The sequence below is a fragment of the Salvelinus fontinalis genome, chromosome 20, assembly GCF_029448725.1.
Source record: "Salvelinus fontinalis isolate EN_2023a chromosome 20, ASM2944872v1, whole genome shotgun sequence".
Classification (NCBI taxonomy): Eukaryota; Metazoa; Chordata; class Actinopteri; order Salmoniformes; family Salmonidae; genus Salvelinus; species Salvelinus fontinalis.
Window position 1 is genome coordinate 19,956,006 of NC_074684.1, and position 13,549 is coordinate 19,969,554.

Consider the following 13,549-nt stretch of genomic DNA (forward strand, 5'->3'; position numbering starts at 1 on the left):
TCTCTCTCTCTCTCTCTCTCTCTCTCTCTCTCTCTCTCTCTCTCTCTCTCTCACAGACAATGAGCAGTCGCTTTTTCCCCCATGAAGTCATCCTCACAGATGCTGTCCTCAGTCTGGACGAGGACTCCGTCTTGTCGACTAATGAGGTAGGAGGATTACTTAATATTCCCTCTCTGTCTCCCTATTCTACCTGGGGCTTTAACGTTCAAAGACCAGAATCAATCAACCCTCATCTAGCAATGTTTATGTAGTGTCTTGCCCCTCCACACTTTATTGTGAGAACTTGAAAATACCTGTGAGGGGAGTCTACCTGGTATTAGAAGCAGAATTTTATAGTACCCATAAACCATGATTTAATTTGATCATGGGAAAAAGAACCAGGCAGGTTTAAACGGAGAGCTGGCCAGGTTGAACAGAGTCCCAAGTCTGTGTGTGAAAATAAGCCAACAATTAACATTGTATGATCAGCTACAGCATTTCCTTTCTCTTTTATCTGACATTGATATCCACAACGGCACCAACTGGTGAGATTTCGCCGCAACTGAAGAAGTGACAGAACTTCCAGACAGTTTCTTGAAAGTATTCCCTCTCCCAGGGGTGTGGAGATGTACACCAACTGACTTCCTTCATCTTCAAAGCAACTCCATGTTTTGTTTGTAGTCTGTTGTTATGCAGAGTGCCGTGTTGCTGCCCTTGTTGTAATGCTATGCTCTGTTTCTGTGCCTGCATTTTGGTCCTGTTAATTCTCATTTCTGCTATTCAATTAGTCTCTGTATAATATTTGCACATTGCAGAATCAGCAAAGCGCTAAAGCTCTTTTTAATTGCTCGTTCCCATTAATGTTACTTCGTTAGAGAATGGCCTAATGGAGCAACTCAAAGTTGGGTATTTCAAAATAACTGCTCTGGTCTAACGTTTAAACGGGCACTGAGGCCCAGTCCGCACTCTACAGAGAAAGTCACTGGTATCGTGAGCTACTGTAGAAGAAATCAGTCAAGACAGAGGGAGGTGAAGCAAGGTGACAGGTTATATTACTAGATCAAGTGTGTGGTCCAGGTGGATGCCCACACTTCACACTAATCATTCACAGTAGAGAGAAATCTATCCTCTCTAACTAGTACATCTCTCAGCCTGTTGAACCACAGGGACGTCTTGCCTCGTCTGATAAATTCCACCCTTGTGTTTCTCCATTAAACAGTATCAGTGAAATGGTCTGGTACCTGTCTCCAAGTGTCTCTTCCCCTGTGTATGTTACATTACAGGATCATATTGATGAGGTCATTTCAACACCCCTTGTCCATAAGAGACACTTAGGGGGGGGGGGGGGGGGGGGGGGGGGTGGACAACCCCATTGGAGTTAATTTGTCAAGCATAGCGTAATAACTAATTCACTTCTCATGGTCGGGACCGATTGATTGCCCCTCTAAAGGGGAAAAAAGTATTTAAGATTCCTGTTCAGTCTTGTTATTGCGTCACTGACTGGAAACTCTGCCAAATATCTCAAATGAGGGCCTTTTCCTCCCGATGTTTTCGTTATCTGGATGTAGTTAGCGAAAGGATCTTCCCATGCTGTGAAATGCAAATTCGGTGACCATGGTGCCAATTCAAAAAACATGTATTCACCATCTGTCCTGGAATGAGAAACTAATGAATGCCCAAGTTGTTTCAAGCAATCAGAAGGTTTGTGAAACCTATTACCTCTCCGGTATGCTAGTCTCTGCAAAGATCATTAGACTGTCAAACCATGAAGTCACAGTTTGATTAAGCTTCATGTCTTGGAAAAGGAAGTGGCTCATTTTGCTGGCAGTTGTAAAATAAATAAAAAATATCACTAAATGAACCAAAGCAGCAGTTGCCTCTGTGTGAAGATTATGTTCGCTCTTTTTTAATCAAAAGTTTAAAACGTGTGGAGAATTATTTTGGCTGAGCCCTTGGAAATGTTGACGTTGTTTGTGTATGACACAATGTACAAGTTGTATTTGGAATGGTTTATCTTGTTCCAAATATTAAGCTTGTTAAATTATGCTCATTAGGAAATCCATTGTTTTCTGCATCAAATTAGAGTCTTGGTGGTTGAGTCACTATAGTTGTTTTCTGCATCTGCTGCTCTCTATTCTAAGCACATGTTGCATTACTTCGGTGTGAATCAATAACATTTCTGCTGTAAATCAAAGTAAGAAAAGATTCTGCTTTGAGAAACTTCAAAATTGACCAACATGTCAGTGTAATGATTGTTCCACATGTATTTGCCTCATATCTTTTTGACACATGGTGGACAGACAGACAGACAGACAGACAGACAGACAGACAGACAGACAGACAGACAGACAGACACAGTAGGCTATGTTTCTCTCTTTGGTCTAATTCACCCCTTCCATTACCACCATTAACATTTTGACATTTACATTTGAGTCATTTAGCTCTTAGCAGAGCGACTTCAAATGTGTGCATTCATCTTACGATAACTGGGTGAGACAACCACAAATCACAGTCGTAGCAAGTACATGTTCTCTCAATAAAATAGTTATCAGCAAAGTCATTGCTAGTAGGAAAAGCTAGCATTAAGTTAGAGCTACAACAAGACTTTAATTAAGATGTTTCATGCAGGTGAAATGTAAAAGGTTTATAGCCAATATTCACCTTTCAGACCACAGCTATCCAAATCTGAGTAAAGGCCCAATCCTTAGTGTATTCTGAGTCTCTGTGTGTAAGAGACATGCAATGTATTATTCATCTATTTTATATTTTATTAATTGCAGCAAATCAATTTCACCTCTGCATTGCAAGAGGATCCACTTACATTTTATAGTGGTACAAGATTAAAGAACTAATGTTACAAAAGTTTTATGAGGATATTTCAGGGGGGAAAAAGGAGAGCCTCTGTCGGAAATTCCAAAACCAGTCACAGCAAATCCCTCATCTGCTTAATAATCTGTCTCAATAATTGCCCTTTAAACATTGAAAGCATTTTAATTGAAACGAACTGAAATGTGAGCAAGTATAGCACTTTTAATGGGACTTTTCATATTACAATAACTACATGGAACAGTGACTGGACATAATTCATAATTGCATTGTTTCAACTCATTAATCACATGATTAAGCTTTAAGAGAGAATGCGGTGTGGAATATGAATGTTCCTATCATGACACTGTCTGGCAGCCCATGAGAAAGCAGGGCACAGATAACCGTAAAACAGTCAGCTTGTCAAATGTTCTCCAGGGATCCAGTGGAATATCATATCAAGGGTAGATATGACTGCATGGAACATGCACAAGGACACGATCTTGGTCATTTAACAAGATCTATCAATGTCTGAAATTGACTTTACTTTCAGTTCATATCAGAGATGTCATACTACTGTATATGCTAGAAACCAAATGCTGAGTCTGTCTTTCCTATACGCCTATACTTTTATCTCATTTAATAACATATCACATCAAATGGCACAGGTAAATGATATGCCAGTAGAGATTTGTGATGGATCTGTTTGTAGACTTCTCAGAACCCATATTCAGAAACCATCTTATGTATTATTACATGGGATCAATGTATGTTGCCCTTGGAAAGGCTTTCTGCATGCATACGGTAGAAATTCTCCCTCTGCGCCTGTCATTTTTCTTCCTCCCTATTTCCAATCCATAATTAACTAAGACACATTATGAATGGGCCAAATCACAGTCTGTCACAAATGATGCGAGGCACAATCAGGGCATTATAGGAGCGTAATTCCTGAAGGCAAATTATTTGCATGATATCATAAATCCTGTGCTGAGGTAATGGCTAACACAGCGATTAATCAAAGGCTACATTAAGAGAGATGTTTCCAACCTTTTCCTCAGATTTGTAGTCTCATTCCTTCATAATTATGCGCACACATCATGACAGAAGCTGAGAGATGTTTGGTTGTTTTAAGGGACTATCCATTTTTTAGGCTCTGCTCGCTGTAGCATTTTGGAAATGAATGTCTCACTGTGCCAACAGCAAGTTAGAGTCAGCGTGTGCATTATACTATGTGGTGTTCTTCACATTCTCTTGACCTGAGTGACTGCTGGGTACCTGAGAAGAACAATTTTGGAATTCAATCTACTCTTTTGCTACATTGTACTGCAGTTGATATTGCTCATCTAATGCATAAGTAAATCTGTCTTTAAGGGATTTTCTAAGATGTTTTCCTTTCCTCTGAACCGCAGGTTGACTTTGCCTTCATTGTCTGGCACAGTTTCCCAGACAGAATTGTGGGCTACCCAGCACGCAGCCATTACTGGGATGGCAGCAAATCAAGATGGGGCTACACCTCCAAGTGGACTAATGAGTACTCCATGGTGCTCACAGGGGCTGCATTCTATCACAGGTACAGTCACTTCCCCTGCCTGCTCTCTGTGAGGGGTGTAGGGGCCATGATATTAGCTCAGGGAGGGGATGCAGATGGCAGGGAGAAAAACTGTCCAAGCGGTAAGACATCATTTACTTTGAGCACATGCGGGGTGACTATAAAAAGCCCTAAGACATATTGGGGCCTGTTAACATCCTCCCACGGTATAGCAGCAACTCTGTGAGCTCTTTCTCCTGCACTTGTCACCTACTCTTATCACGGATGGGTGTGATCAGGTTTGTATTGTTCTGTACCAGCAGACAAGTTGCCACAGACAGACTGCAATACTGGTTCACATATTATGTTTTATTCAGGAGTAGTCTACTTCCTTCAGTACAGTAAGTGCCATTTAGAAAACTCATCTGACTTCCTCACACCGCTGACATTTGTTGTATATAAGCTTTAATAGAAAAGGAAATAAAGTATTATGTTTTTTCCTTCCTTTTTCCGTGAAAGATTTGATTGTGAAATGCAATGCATCATCAAAATGAATACAAAGTATTAAGCCATGCAGCAAATTGAATTGGGAAGTCTTTTCCTCTCATGAGAGATTTGAAGTCATGTCTTTCCGGGCAGTTGCAGATAAACAGCTCTCCTAGTAATTTTTCATTGTTCTATTGTGTGGTTTCAAAATGCCTCTATTATTCAGGACTCAAGGCTCTCAACGGGCTGTCTACTGAGGCATTGTGCTAATAATCAAGTGACAAGTGTTTCTACCAGATATTCACCAGTAGAAAGTGTAGAATAATTCTATCAGATCAGCGCAATTAACAAATCAGTGTCATTAATTAGATTGCTACTTTTCCTATCCAAAAGTGTCAACATGAACAAAGCTGAATGTAATAGTCAGATCAGAAAAAGGACAACGTTGACAAGATCATTGATAACAACATCACATAGATCAATAGCTTCGCAGAGAGGGAGAGGCCCGGCCTGGGCTCATAGTTTGTCTCAAAGGGCCTTGTTCTCATCTTTCCTGCATGGATGAGACAGACAAACGGTGCTGACGGCAGACCTTGGCTGTGACACCTCACCTTCACTAGGCTGACAGTGATGTACCGCTCGGCTCGGCAGTTGGGCAAGGCACTGATGCCGCAGAGGCCAAGAGCCCAGTGGGGCTCCGGAGGAGGAGTAGGAGAGGGGGGAAAAATAAAACAGGAAGTCGTCTTCTTGGGGGAGATGAGGCATGAGTCTGAAGCCTCTGGATCTAAACAGAGTGACCCCCTAACTTAACTGAAGCCCTTGTGTCACCACAGACAAGAAGTGATCCTATGTCAGCCATACAGCCAGGGCCCCCAACTTAATAAACATATGGGAAATGAGACATGACACGATCAGGGTTGCAAGAAAGAGAGGGGAGAAGTAACTTACTCTGAGAAATTGGGTGTTGTCAGGCAGGCGGATGAGGTCACTGGGGAGGGTGGCTCTTATGAGGGCTGGCTGGGGGGTTTAACTCCCCTCATTCTGCCAGATGGATCCACCAGACAGATTACCACCCATATTCTGTGACTCAGTGAATAGAAAACGACAACGGCACTATGCAGAGAAATGGTGAACATTCAGGAAATGGCACTGAAAATAGAATTAAGGACATTTGATTTCCTTTTAGGCACTGCTGTTTCCATTTGCAATATTGTGCATTAATATTATACTATGCAGTATGTCTATAGCTAGTTTTCCATCCAATTGACGACAGATTTTCATGCGAATATCCTAAAATCCGCATAAAATCAATATGCGCATTTTCCCACCAAAGATGTTTCCATCAAATTGATTTGTTGTGGATAAAAGACTGTGCGAGATTTAAATTCCCAAATACCAAATAAGAAATACAAGTAAAAAGGGTGTATGAGTTGATATACAGTATAAAATGACACAAGATTCAAGACTTCTTGCTTTTCAGCAAAAATGATTGTACAGAATTCTTGCCGCCAACAAAGTGTTGAATATTTGGGGCATACAACCATCGCAGCTCTGCAGATTTTGTTGCGAGGATACAGAATCAATAGACCATTTGTTCTGGTATTGCCCTCAGGAAGCCTGTTTCTGGTCTCAGTTTCAGGAATGGCTGAAAAAGCAGAACATTAATATAAAATTGACAATAGAAATAGCATTGTTGGGAGATTTGGAGAGACCCGGTCAGTCAATTACTAATATACTAATAATCTTAGTAAAAGTATTTATCTTCAACTCGCAATCTGTGGTTTTTATATTCGATTAGATAGATTCTAGTTGTTTATCAAACATCACAGCATAGTTGAAAGATATATGGCTGGTAGAAATCCGAAGGGGGTGGCCAGCAGAGATAGGTGGGATGGGCTGAGGGAAGATGAGGGTTAAGATGTGGAACTGGTGTCACGCGCTGACCGTAGAGAGCTTTTTATGTCTCTATTTTGGTTTGGTCAGGGTGTGATTTGGGTGGGCATTCTATGTTCCGTTTTCTATGATTTGTATTTCTGTGTGTTTGGCCGGGTGTGGTTCTCAATCAGAGGCAGCTGTCTATCGTTGTCTCTGATTGAGAAGCATACTTAGGTTGCCTTTTCCCACCTGTATTTGTGGGTAGTTGTTTTCTGTTTTGTGTCTGCACCAGACAGAACTGTTTTCGTGTTGTTCTATTTTTGGTTATTTTGTCTCAGTGTTCAGTTTTAATTCAAAAAGCATGAACACTTACCACGCTGCACTTTGGTCCACACCTTCTTCAACAGATGACCGTTACAACTGGAGACAAGTGGGAGTGAACTTTCTGGGCGGAGAGATAGAATAACGGTCAAAGATAAAAGTCAAAAATAAAGTCAAAATAAACAAAACAAAAAAGAAGGTTAATTGACACTAAAAATGAACGATGTTACATCCAATGCCTGTTTGCCTGAAGCTGATGCCACGCAATCACTTGTACGCGCGTACACATCCATACACACGGACACATACACACATGTAAATAGTGCCACACATGCACTCAATCGTATTCAGTTGGCCTTGCTGATTAGATTATTGTTGTTCTTCAGTTTTTTTTTTTGCATTGTTGTTTTCTGTTTTCTTTTGTTTTTCTCTTTTTTCTCTTTTGTTCTTTTTGTTGGTTGTTGGCGCATTAGATGGGTGGTGGTTGTGGTTGGGTTGAAGGGGGACCGTGGCTTAGGGGGGGTGGGATGGGGGGGTTCTTGGATGGTTGAGGGCCAGCTCTCGAGGGGAACTGTGGGGGGGATCTTGGATAGTTGGTGACCTGGTGGTTGGGAGCTTGGGCCGGTGGCCGAGAGGTTGCTGGTTCCATTCCCAGTTTAGAATGGGTGGAGGATCTGTCCTTGTTGCCCTTGGGCGGGGCATTTGACCCTGGTTGCTCTTGTGGGTTACTCTGGATGGGAGTGTCACACTGGTAACAATGATTCGGGAGACAGGCGCAGGAATGCGTAATAGTTTTTTTTATTACGCCCCAAGTTATGGCGTGCTGTGTAATAAATACACACGCGCACAATGATTAACACACGGGACAAGACCCGTAATCATCTGCGCAATCCACAAGGGCACAAAAGCCCAAAACACACAGCACAGGTACTCACACGCACCAACGGACATAGCAACAATAATGGACAGCCCAATGGAAACCAAAGGGCGCATATATACAAATACTAATCCGTGGGAATAGGGGACAGGTGTGCGTGATGAAATTTCCGGAGAGATCCATGATAGGCAGTGTCTGCTGGATAACTGAATGTAATGTAATGTTGAGCGGCTTCACTGCAGGTAGATTGTATGTTTTTAAAATTCAATAAAAAAAGTAAATGGGTTTCCATTTTCAACTCTACTGATGGTATTCTCACAAAATTATTTGCGTTATATAGCGAGTATGCCCACTCTGGTATTGACACATGCTCTCGAGACAACAGCTGGCAGATACAATGCGGGTATAGCTTACATGAAGAGGTTATTATGGACAAAAGAGCTAGATTATTTTTATTGGTCAAACGGCAGTCAAGCATCGATGATCATGTCACCAGAATAAAACCATCTATATTTATTGAAAGGAGCATCAAGCTCATAACCTTGTGAAGTTCATCATAACTTAATCTGTAGCCTGATAAACTGCATGCTTTCTGGACGAGTCGTAGTGGGAGGACCACACAACATGTTATCGCATGACTCCAAGTTTACTTCAATATGGCGGTTATTATATAGATATTTGCGCATAAAAGCGGTTCCACTGACATTTCTTGCATCGTTTATTTTTTACCAACACAAAAAGATCCCACCTTGTCTAACGTATTTCGTTTTGTTTACGACACATTTTCTGTTTCCATAAAGCCTGTCATTACATTTTTTTTTTAATTCATGGATCCATCTCGCTTCCTCTCTGTGTTCCTAGGTATTATCACTACCTGTACACTCACTACTTGCCAACCAGCCTTCTCACCATGGTGGACCAGATGGCCAACTGTGAGGACATCCTCATGAACTTCCTGGTTTCTGCTGTCACTAAGCTCCCACCTATTAAAGTCACCCAGAAGAAGCAGTACAAGGAAACCATGATGCAGCAGGTACAGTATGTTTCTTTGGTAACTGTATGTGTGTGTGGTGCCATCCGCCAAACCGTCCGTCAAACCATGTTTGCCCAGCGTATATCATTCACCAACAGCTACTTTCAATGGAAGCCACAAGCTCATATCCGGTATCCAGTGCTTGGGACAGGGCACAATCTCAAGTTGTCTGAAATGGGCCTATAATTGCAGCCATGAGAAGGGAGGGACTGCAGGATTGCAGATCGGTTCACTCAGGAGCATCCAGAGAGAGGTGGAGGAGGAGGGAGGAGGTTGCAGCATGCTGACAGTCTCCCTCTGTGATTCCCCGTTTCGGTGTGTGTGTGGGCTGGGCCGGGGCCGGCCCACGGCAGGTCTGATTAATGGCCCAGCTTCAGGCAGCACGATGACTCGGCATTATTGGCCATATGATCGTCTTAATTGTGTAGGCAGCAGCGTACCAGTGCTGGATTTACTCCCATCTCTTTCCATACCTAGTATCTTCAGGCCCTTTCCCTTTCCAGGACAATTTTTCCACTGCAGTCAGGGCTGTAAGATTTGTTGCCCTGCACAAGATCACACAGGAAAGTTTGTTGGGAACATGGGAAGTTTGTTGGAGATTATGGAGATTTTGGCCAACACTTTATCAGTTGAATGGGAGTTAAAAGGCAGAAAAATACAACCTTTCTTAGATGTAGTTTGTTTTGTGTGTATGTATAGAGTAGATATGAGCTGTTTTCTTAATGCCCTGGGATAAATTCCATGCAGCAACCTATTATTTCCAGGCCATCTTTGGAGGGGAAATTGTTTGCTTCAGGCAACACAGCTCTAATGTACCGTCCTCCTCCCAATATATGTTTCTGCTTTTACACTGAAGCAGTCAGTGAGTCTTGTGGTTGGCGTGCTGAACTGACATATTTCCTCTGTCTGTACACAGGGTTCTAAGACGTCCCGGTGGGCCGACCCGGACCACTTTTCCCAGAGACAGACCTGTATGAACTCATTCAGCGGCTGGTTTGGGTTCATGCCTCTGCTGCACTCCCAGATGAGACTGGACCCTGTGCTGTTCAAGGACCAGGTCTCCATCCTGAGGAAGAAGTACAGGGACATTGAGAGGCTGTGAACCCAACCCCCCACACACACACACACACACACACACACACACACACACACACACACACACACACACACACACACACATACACACACACGAGACTTGAGTGGTGTGGGTTTGGGACAAATCTCCCTCCCAGATGCAAGTGAAAAGAACTGCCTTTTTGTAACCAGCCTGTTCAGTCCGTCAGATTGTCCGAGCGATACGCGAAATCTCTACAGAGTAATTTATTATGAAATATGCAACACCAGGACCGTTCTCCAGAGGTGATGGTCTTGGCTATTGAAGATGATTCAGAACTCTGGTTGGTTCAGCTCTCTCCATGTCAGTGAGTTGGACTGTGTAAATGTTGTCGTCATTGTTGTCAAAAGAGGAATATTGCAACTTTTCACACGCTTCAACTCCAGACTGATTGTCGTTGTCACTTCCTTCCTCTGACAGAGCAGACCGGAAGTGAAGTCACAAACTCCTGCAATATGTACTCCAGTTTGGTTTCAGATCTTTTCTGTGGCAGTGTGTCTTATACAGAAATGAACTCAGTGTGTTGTATCTGTCCTCCATGAGATCTATAAAGTTTATATCTCTTACATTGTATCTGTTGCTTTCCATTATTCATTTCTGGGGCTTATTGGACTTTCATTTTGGAATTGTTTTATTTTTGGTTGCTTCGTTCTCCTATAAGATTTAAATTGCCAAAAAACAACTCTTATAAAAGATGCTAAAATCTATACCGCCTATTGTTGTAATTCTCTCTGTTTCATAGATGATGGTGGTAGACAATGTGGTCAGAGGGAATAACTAACTACCATGTTATTTTGTCTTGGTGAAATATGCAAAAACTGATTAACTTTTCCCATCAAAGACCACCTCAGGACACCCTCCTGAATCTCTACATCTGCTTGTATGTCTCCTCCAGGCTGTCTGTCTAAATGCTGGAGACATGCCACTCACTGTGACCCTGCCTGGCTATAAACAAGAGGTGGGTTTTTGCATCCACTGATGGATTTAGTAAGTAGGTGTTCGTACTGTGTAGCCATGGGGGTAGGCGTGGTGATGCTACAGACAGGCGTCTTTGATTTCTATTCCAGGTCTGAAGCATCTTTCATGTCCCTCCAGAGAGCCAACCCAATGTACGCGCTACTGTTCAGATGGTTCTGAGAGGACACCAGCCTCTGCATGGCGCTCCCTGTACATCCCCCGTCTCCCTCTCCCAACCAATAATCATGTTTACTTCCTTACCGTTCTACAATAATACCTCTGAGCATCAGACACCTCGGGTATGGTCAAAGTCGCAAGGCCTTTTACTGGATTAATAGAAGGTTTATAAATGCTACGCTGTACATGGGTCAATGTTGTTCATGAACTTGAGCTTACCTTTGCAACTACTTTCTTAGGGTGAGTGGGTATCAGGTATGCTAAGCAGCTAATATCTCTATCTATGTGTGTGTGATTGATTTTCATAAATAAGGTGTCACACTAGACACCATGTGCTCTGGACACCATGTGCTCTAGACACCATGTGCTCTGCCCAGCACAAACAACCAGTGATTTAAATAGGAGCCTAATGGCAGGCAAGAGTTTTTGTTTCAGTTTCGCCGAGGGGATATCTCGCTTGCCCTCTCACTTCTCACAATGATGTATGATAATGACAGTGCTCCCCCAGAACTCATTCAATACAGCATCTGAGGGACCTGCCTCTAAAGACGGCCTCTCTCTCAAATGGGACGCAGTCAAGGCTATTTTACACAGAGTGGAGTCCATTCTGAATATTAATGAATAGATTTGTTGATTTCTATCACCACCAGTAGGGAGGGGAAGAACATTTGCTTGTCTTTTTTAAAGCATCTCCTCGCTTTGCCTGCTCTGTTCAGAAGTAACGCCGGAGAGTTGCAGAGCGAGAGGAGAGAGAAGAGGAGGTGTAGGAGGGAGGCTGATGCATACTCCCAAGTCATTCGACCCGTACTGCCTGGGGGAATAGGAATGAGGACACAGAATGAGTCTGCCATTGATCCACATTGATCCCAACGGAGAGCAAGCCTTTATTTATTTTCAGAGGAAGAGCAGGGGTAATGTCTGTGTTTAGGCGACACATTTAGCAGGTTCAACTATCATGCAGCCTGCTTTCCAACAGTGTTTCTTAGATTCCCATGTATTACAGTTCCAGTCGAGGTGGTTTAGTGTGCGTCACGACATACAAGAACAGCATTAGAGGCGCATTTACAACTCCACAGGTGCATTTACAACTCCACAGGTGCATTTACAACTCCACAGGTGCATTTACAACTCCACAGGTGCATTTACAACTCCACAGGTGCATTTACAACTCCACAGGTGCATTTACAACTCCACAGGTGCATTTACAACTCCACAGGTGCATTTACAACTCCACAGGTGCATTTACAACTCCACAGGTGCATTTACAACTCCACAGGTGCATTTACAACTCCACACTCTTATTCAATATCTCTGAACTTGTCTGCCCTGCAAAGCAGTTGATACACAATGAATACAAATGTGACTGCTTACTTCTAATTCAGGTGTTAGCGCAGGATTACTGGCGTCACGCACACTCAGGTGATATACATTCACATTCTACTGCCTTGATATTGAAATAGTATAAGGTGTGCAGGTGTTCTTGTTTTAGCACGATTTGCCAGTCGAACACCATGTATACAATTTGTTTGTTACTTTGTTGAGTAAAGTAGCGTGACATTTCCTGTCAGGTGTCTGCTATCTTTAGAGGTGTAGCTACCCTTCACTGGTCTCCCCAAAGTTGATGTACAGCTGTTATCTCCAGCCTGGCTGTATGTGAGGTCAGGGAGCTTCAAATACCACCAGGCTTGGAGCCGAGGAGTTGTCAGGAGGGGAGGAAAAAGCCAATAACTGTAGACATCAAGACAGCCCATCTCAGGGCGGCGTGGCAGCAAAGCCCTCTGTGACATATCTGCTCAGCGCATGCCACAGCGGAGCACCCAGACATCAAAAATGAAGTCCCAAATCTCTGCACATCAAATGAGAGTACAAGCAGACAGCAGCTGACACCCCCCCCACCCGCCTCATAACGGGCAGTCTGAGCCCTAGATGTGTGTCGGCACACTTTATGGGCCCTGAGAAACCCTCTCCAGTGCCCCCATTACTGTCACAGATGGGGTTTTATCAAGTTGTGTGACTGGAGACTTGTGTGAAACAAAAGCTTTTCTCTCTGTGATGGTACAAGCTCCCGTTGAGGATAGCTGAGCCATGAAGCATTTCTCCAGAAAGTATTGTATCATCATAGCTGTTCAGTAGAGGCTGCTGAGGGGAGGCAGGCTCATAATAATGGCTGGAAACCATGTGTTTGATACCATTCCATTGACTCCATTTCAGCCATTTATTATTAGCCATCCTCCCCTCAGCAGCCTCCACTGCTGTTGTTATATGCCTGTGTCACTGTGACTCACTTAACTGGCATATCGGAAAATAACAGTAAGTGTTGTCTTTCTCTCGCTGTCTCTCTGTGACTCTGTCTCTTCTTTCTGTATTCCTCAGTTCCGCTCTCTTTTTCTCTTCATA

General features: G+C 43.1%; 1 protein-coding gene across 1 annotated transcript in view; it reads left to right on the plus strand.

Moving 5' to 3' along the window:
• LOC129817474 (exostosin-1-like) overlaps nt 1-10,725 on the plus strand; it is a 370,751-nt gene extending 360,026 nt beyond the window's left edge. The window contains exons 9-12 of the mRNA XM_055872747.1: nt 57-146; nt 4,194-4,354; nt 8,733-8,904; nt 9,821-10,725. Of these exons, the coding sequence (XP_055728722.1) occupies nt 57-146; nt 4,194-4,354; nt 8,733-8,904; nt 9,821-10,006 (609 nt within the window). The 3' untranslated portion in view covers nt 10,007-10,725. The remainder of the gene's footprint in view (nt 1-56; nt 147-4,193; nt 4,355-8,732; nt 8,905-9,820) is intronic.
• The last annotated feature ends 2,824 nt before the right edge of the window (nt 10,726-13,549 follow it).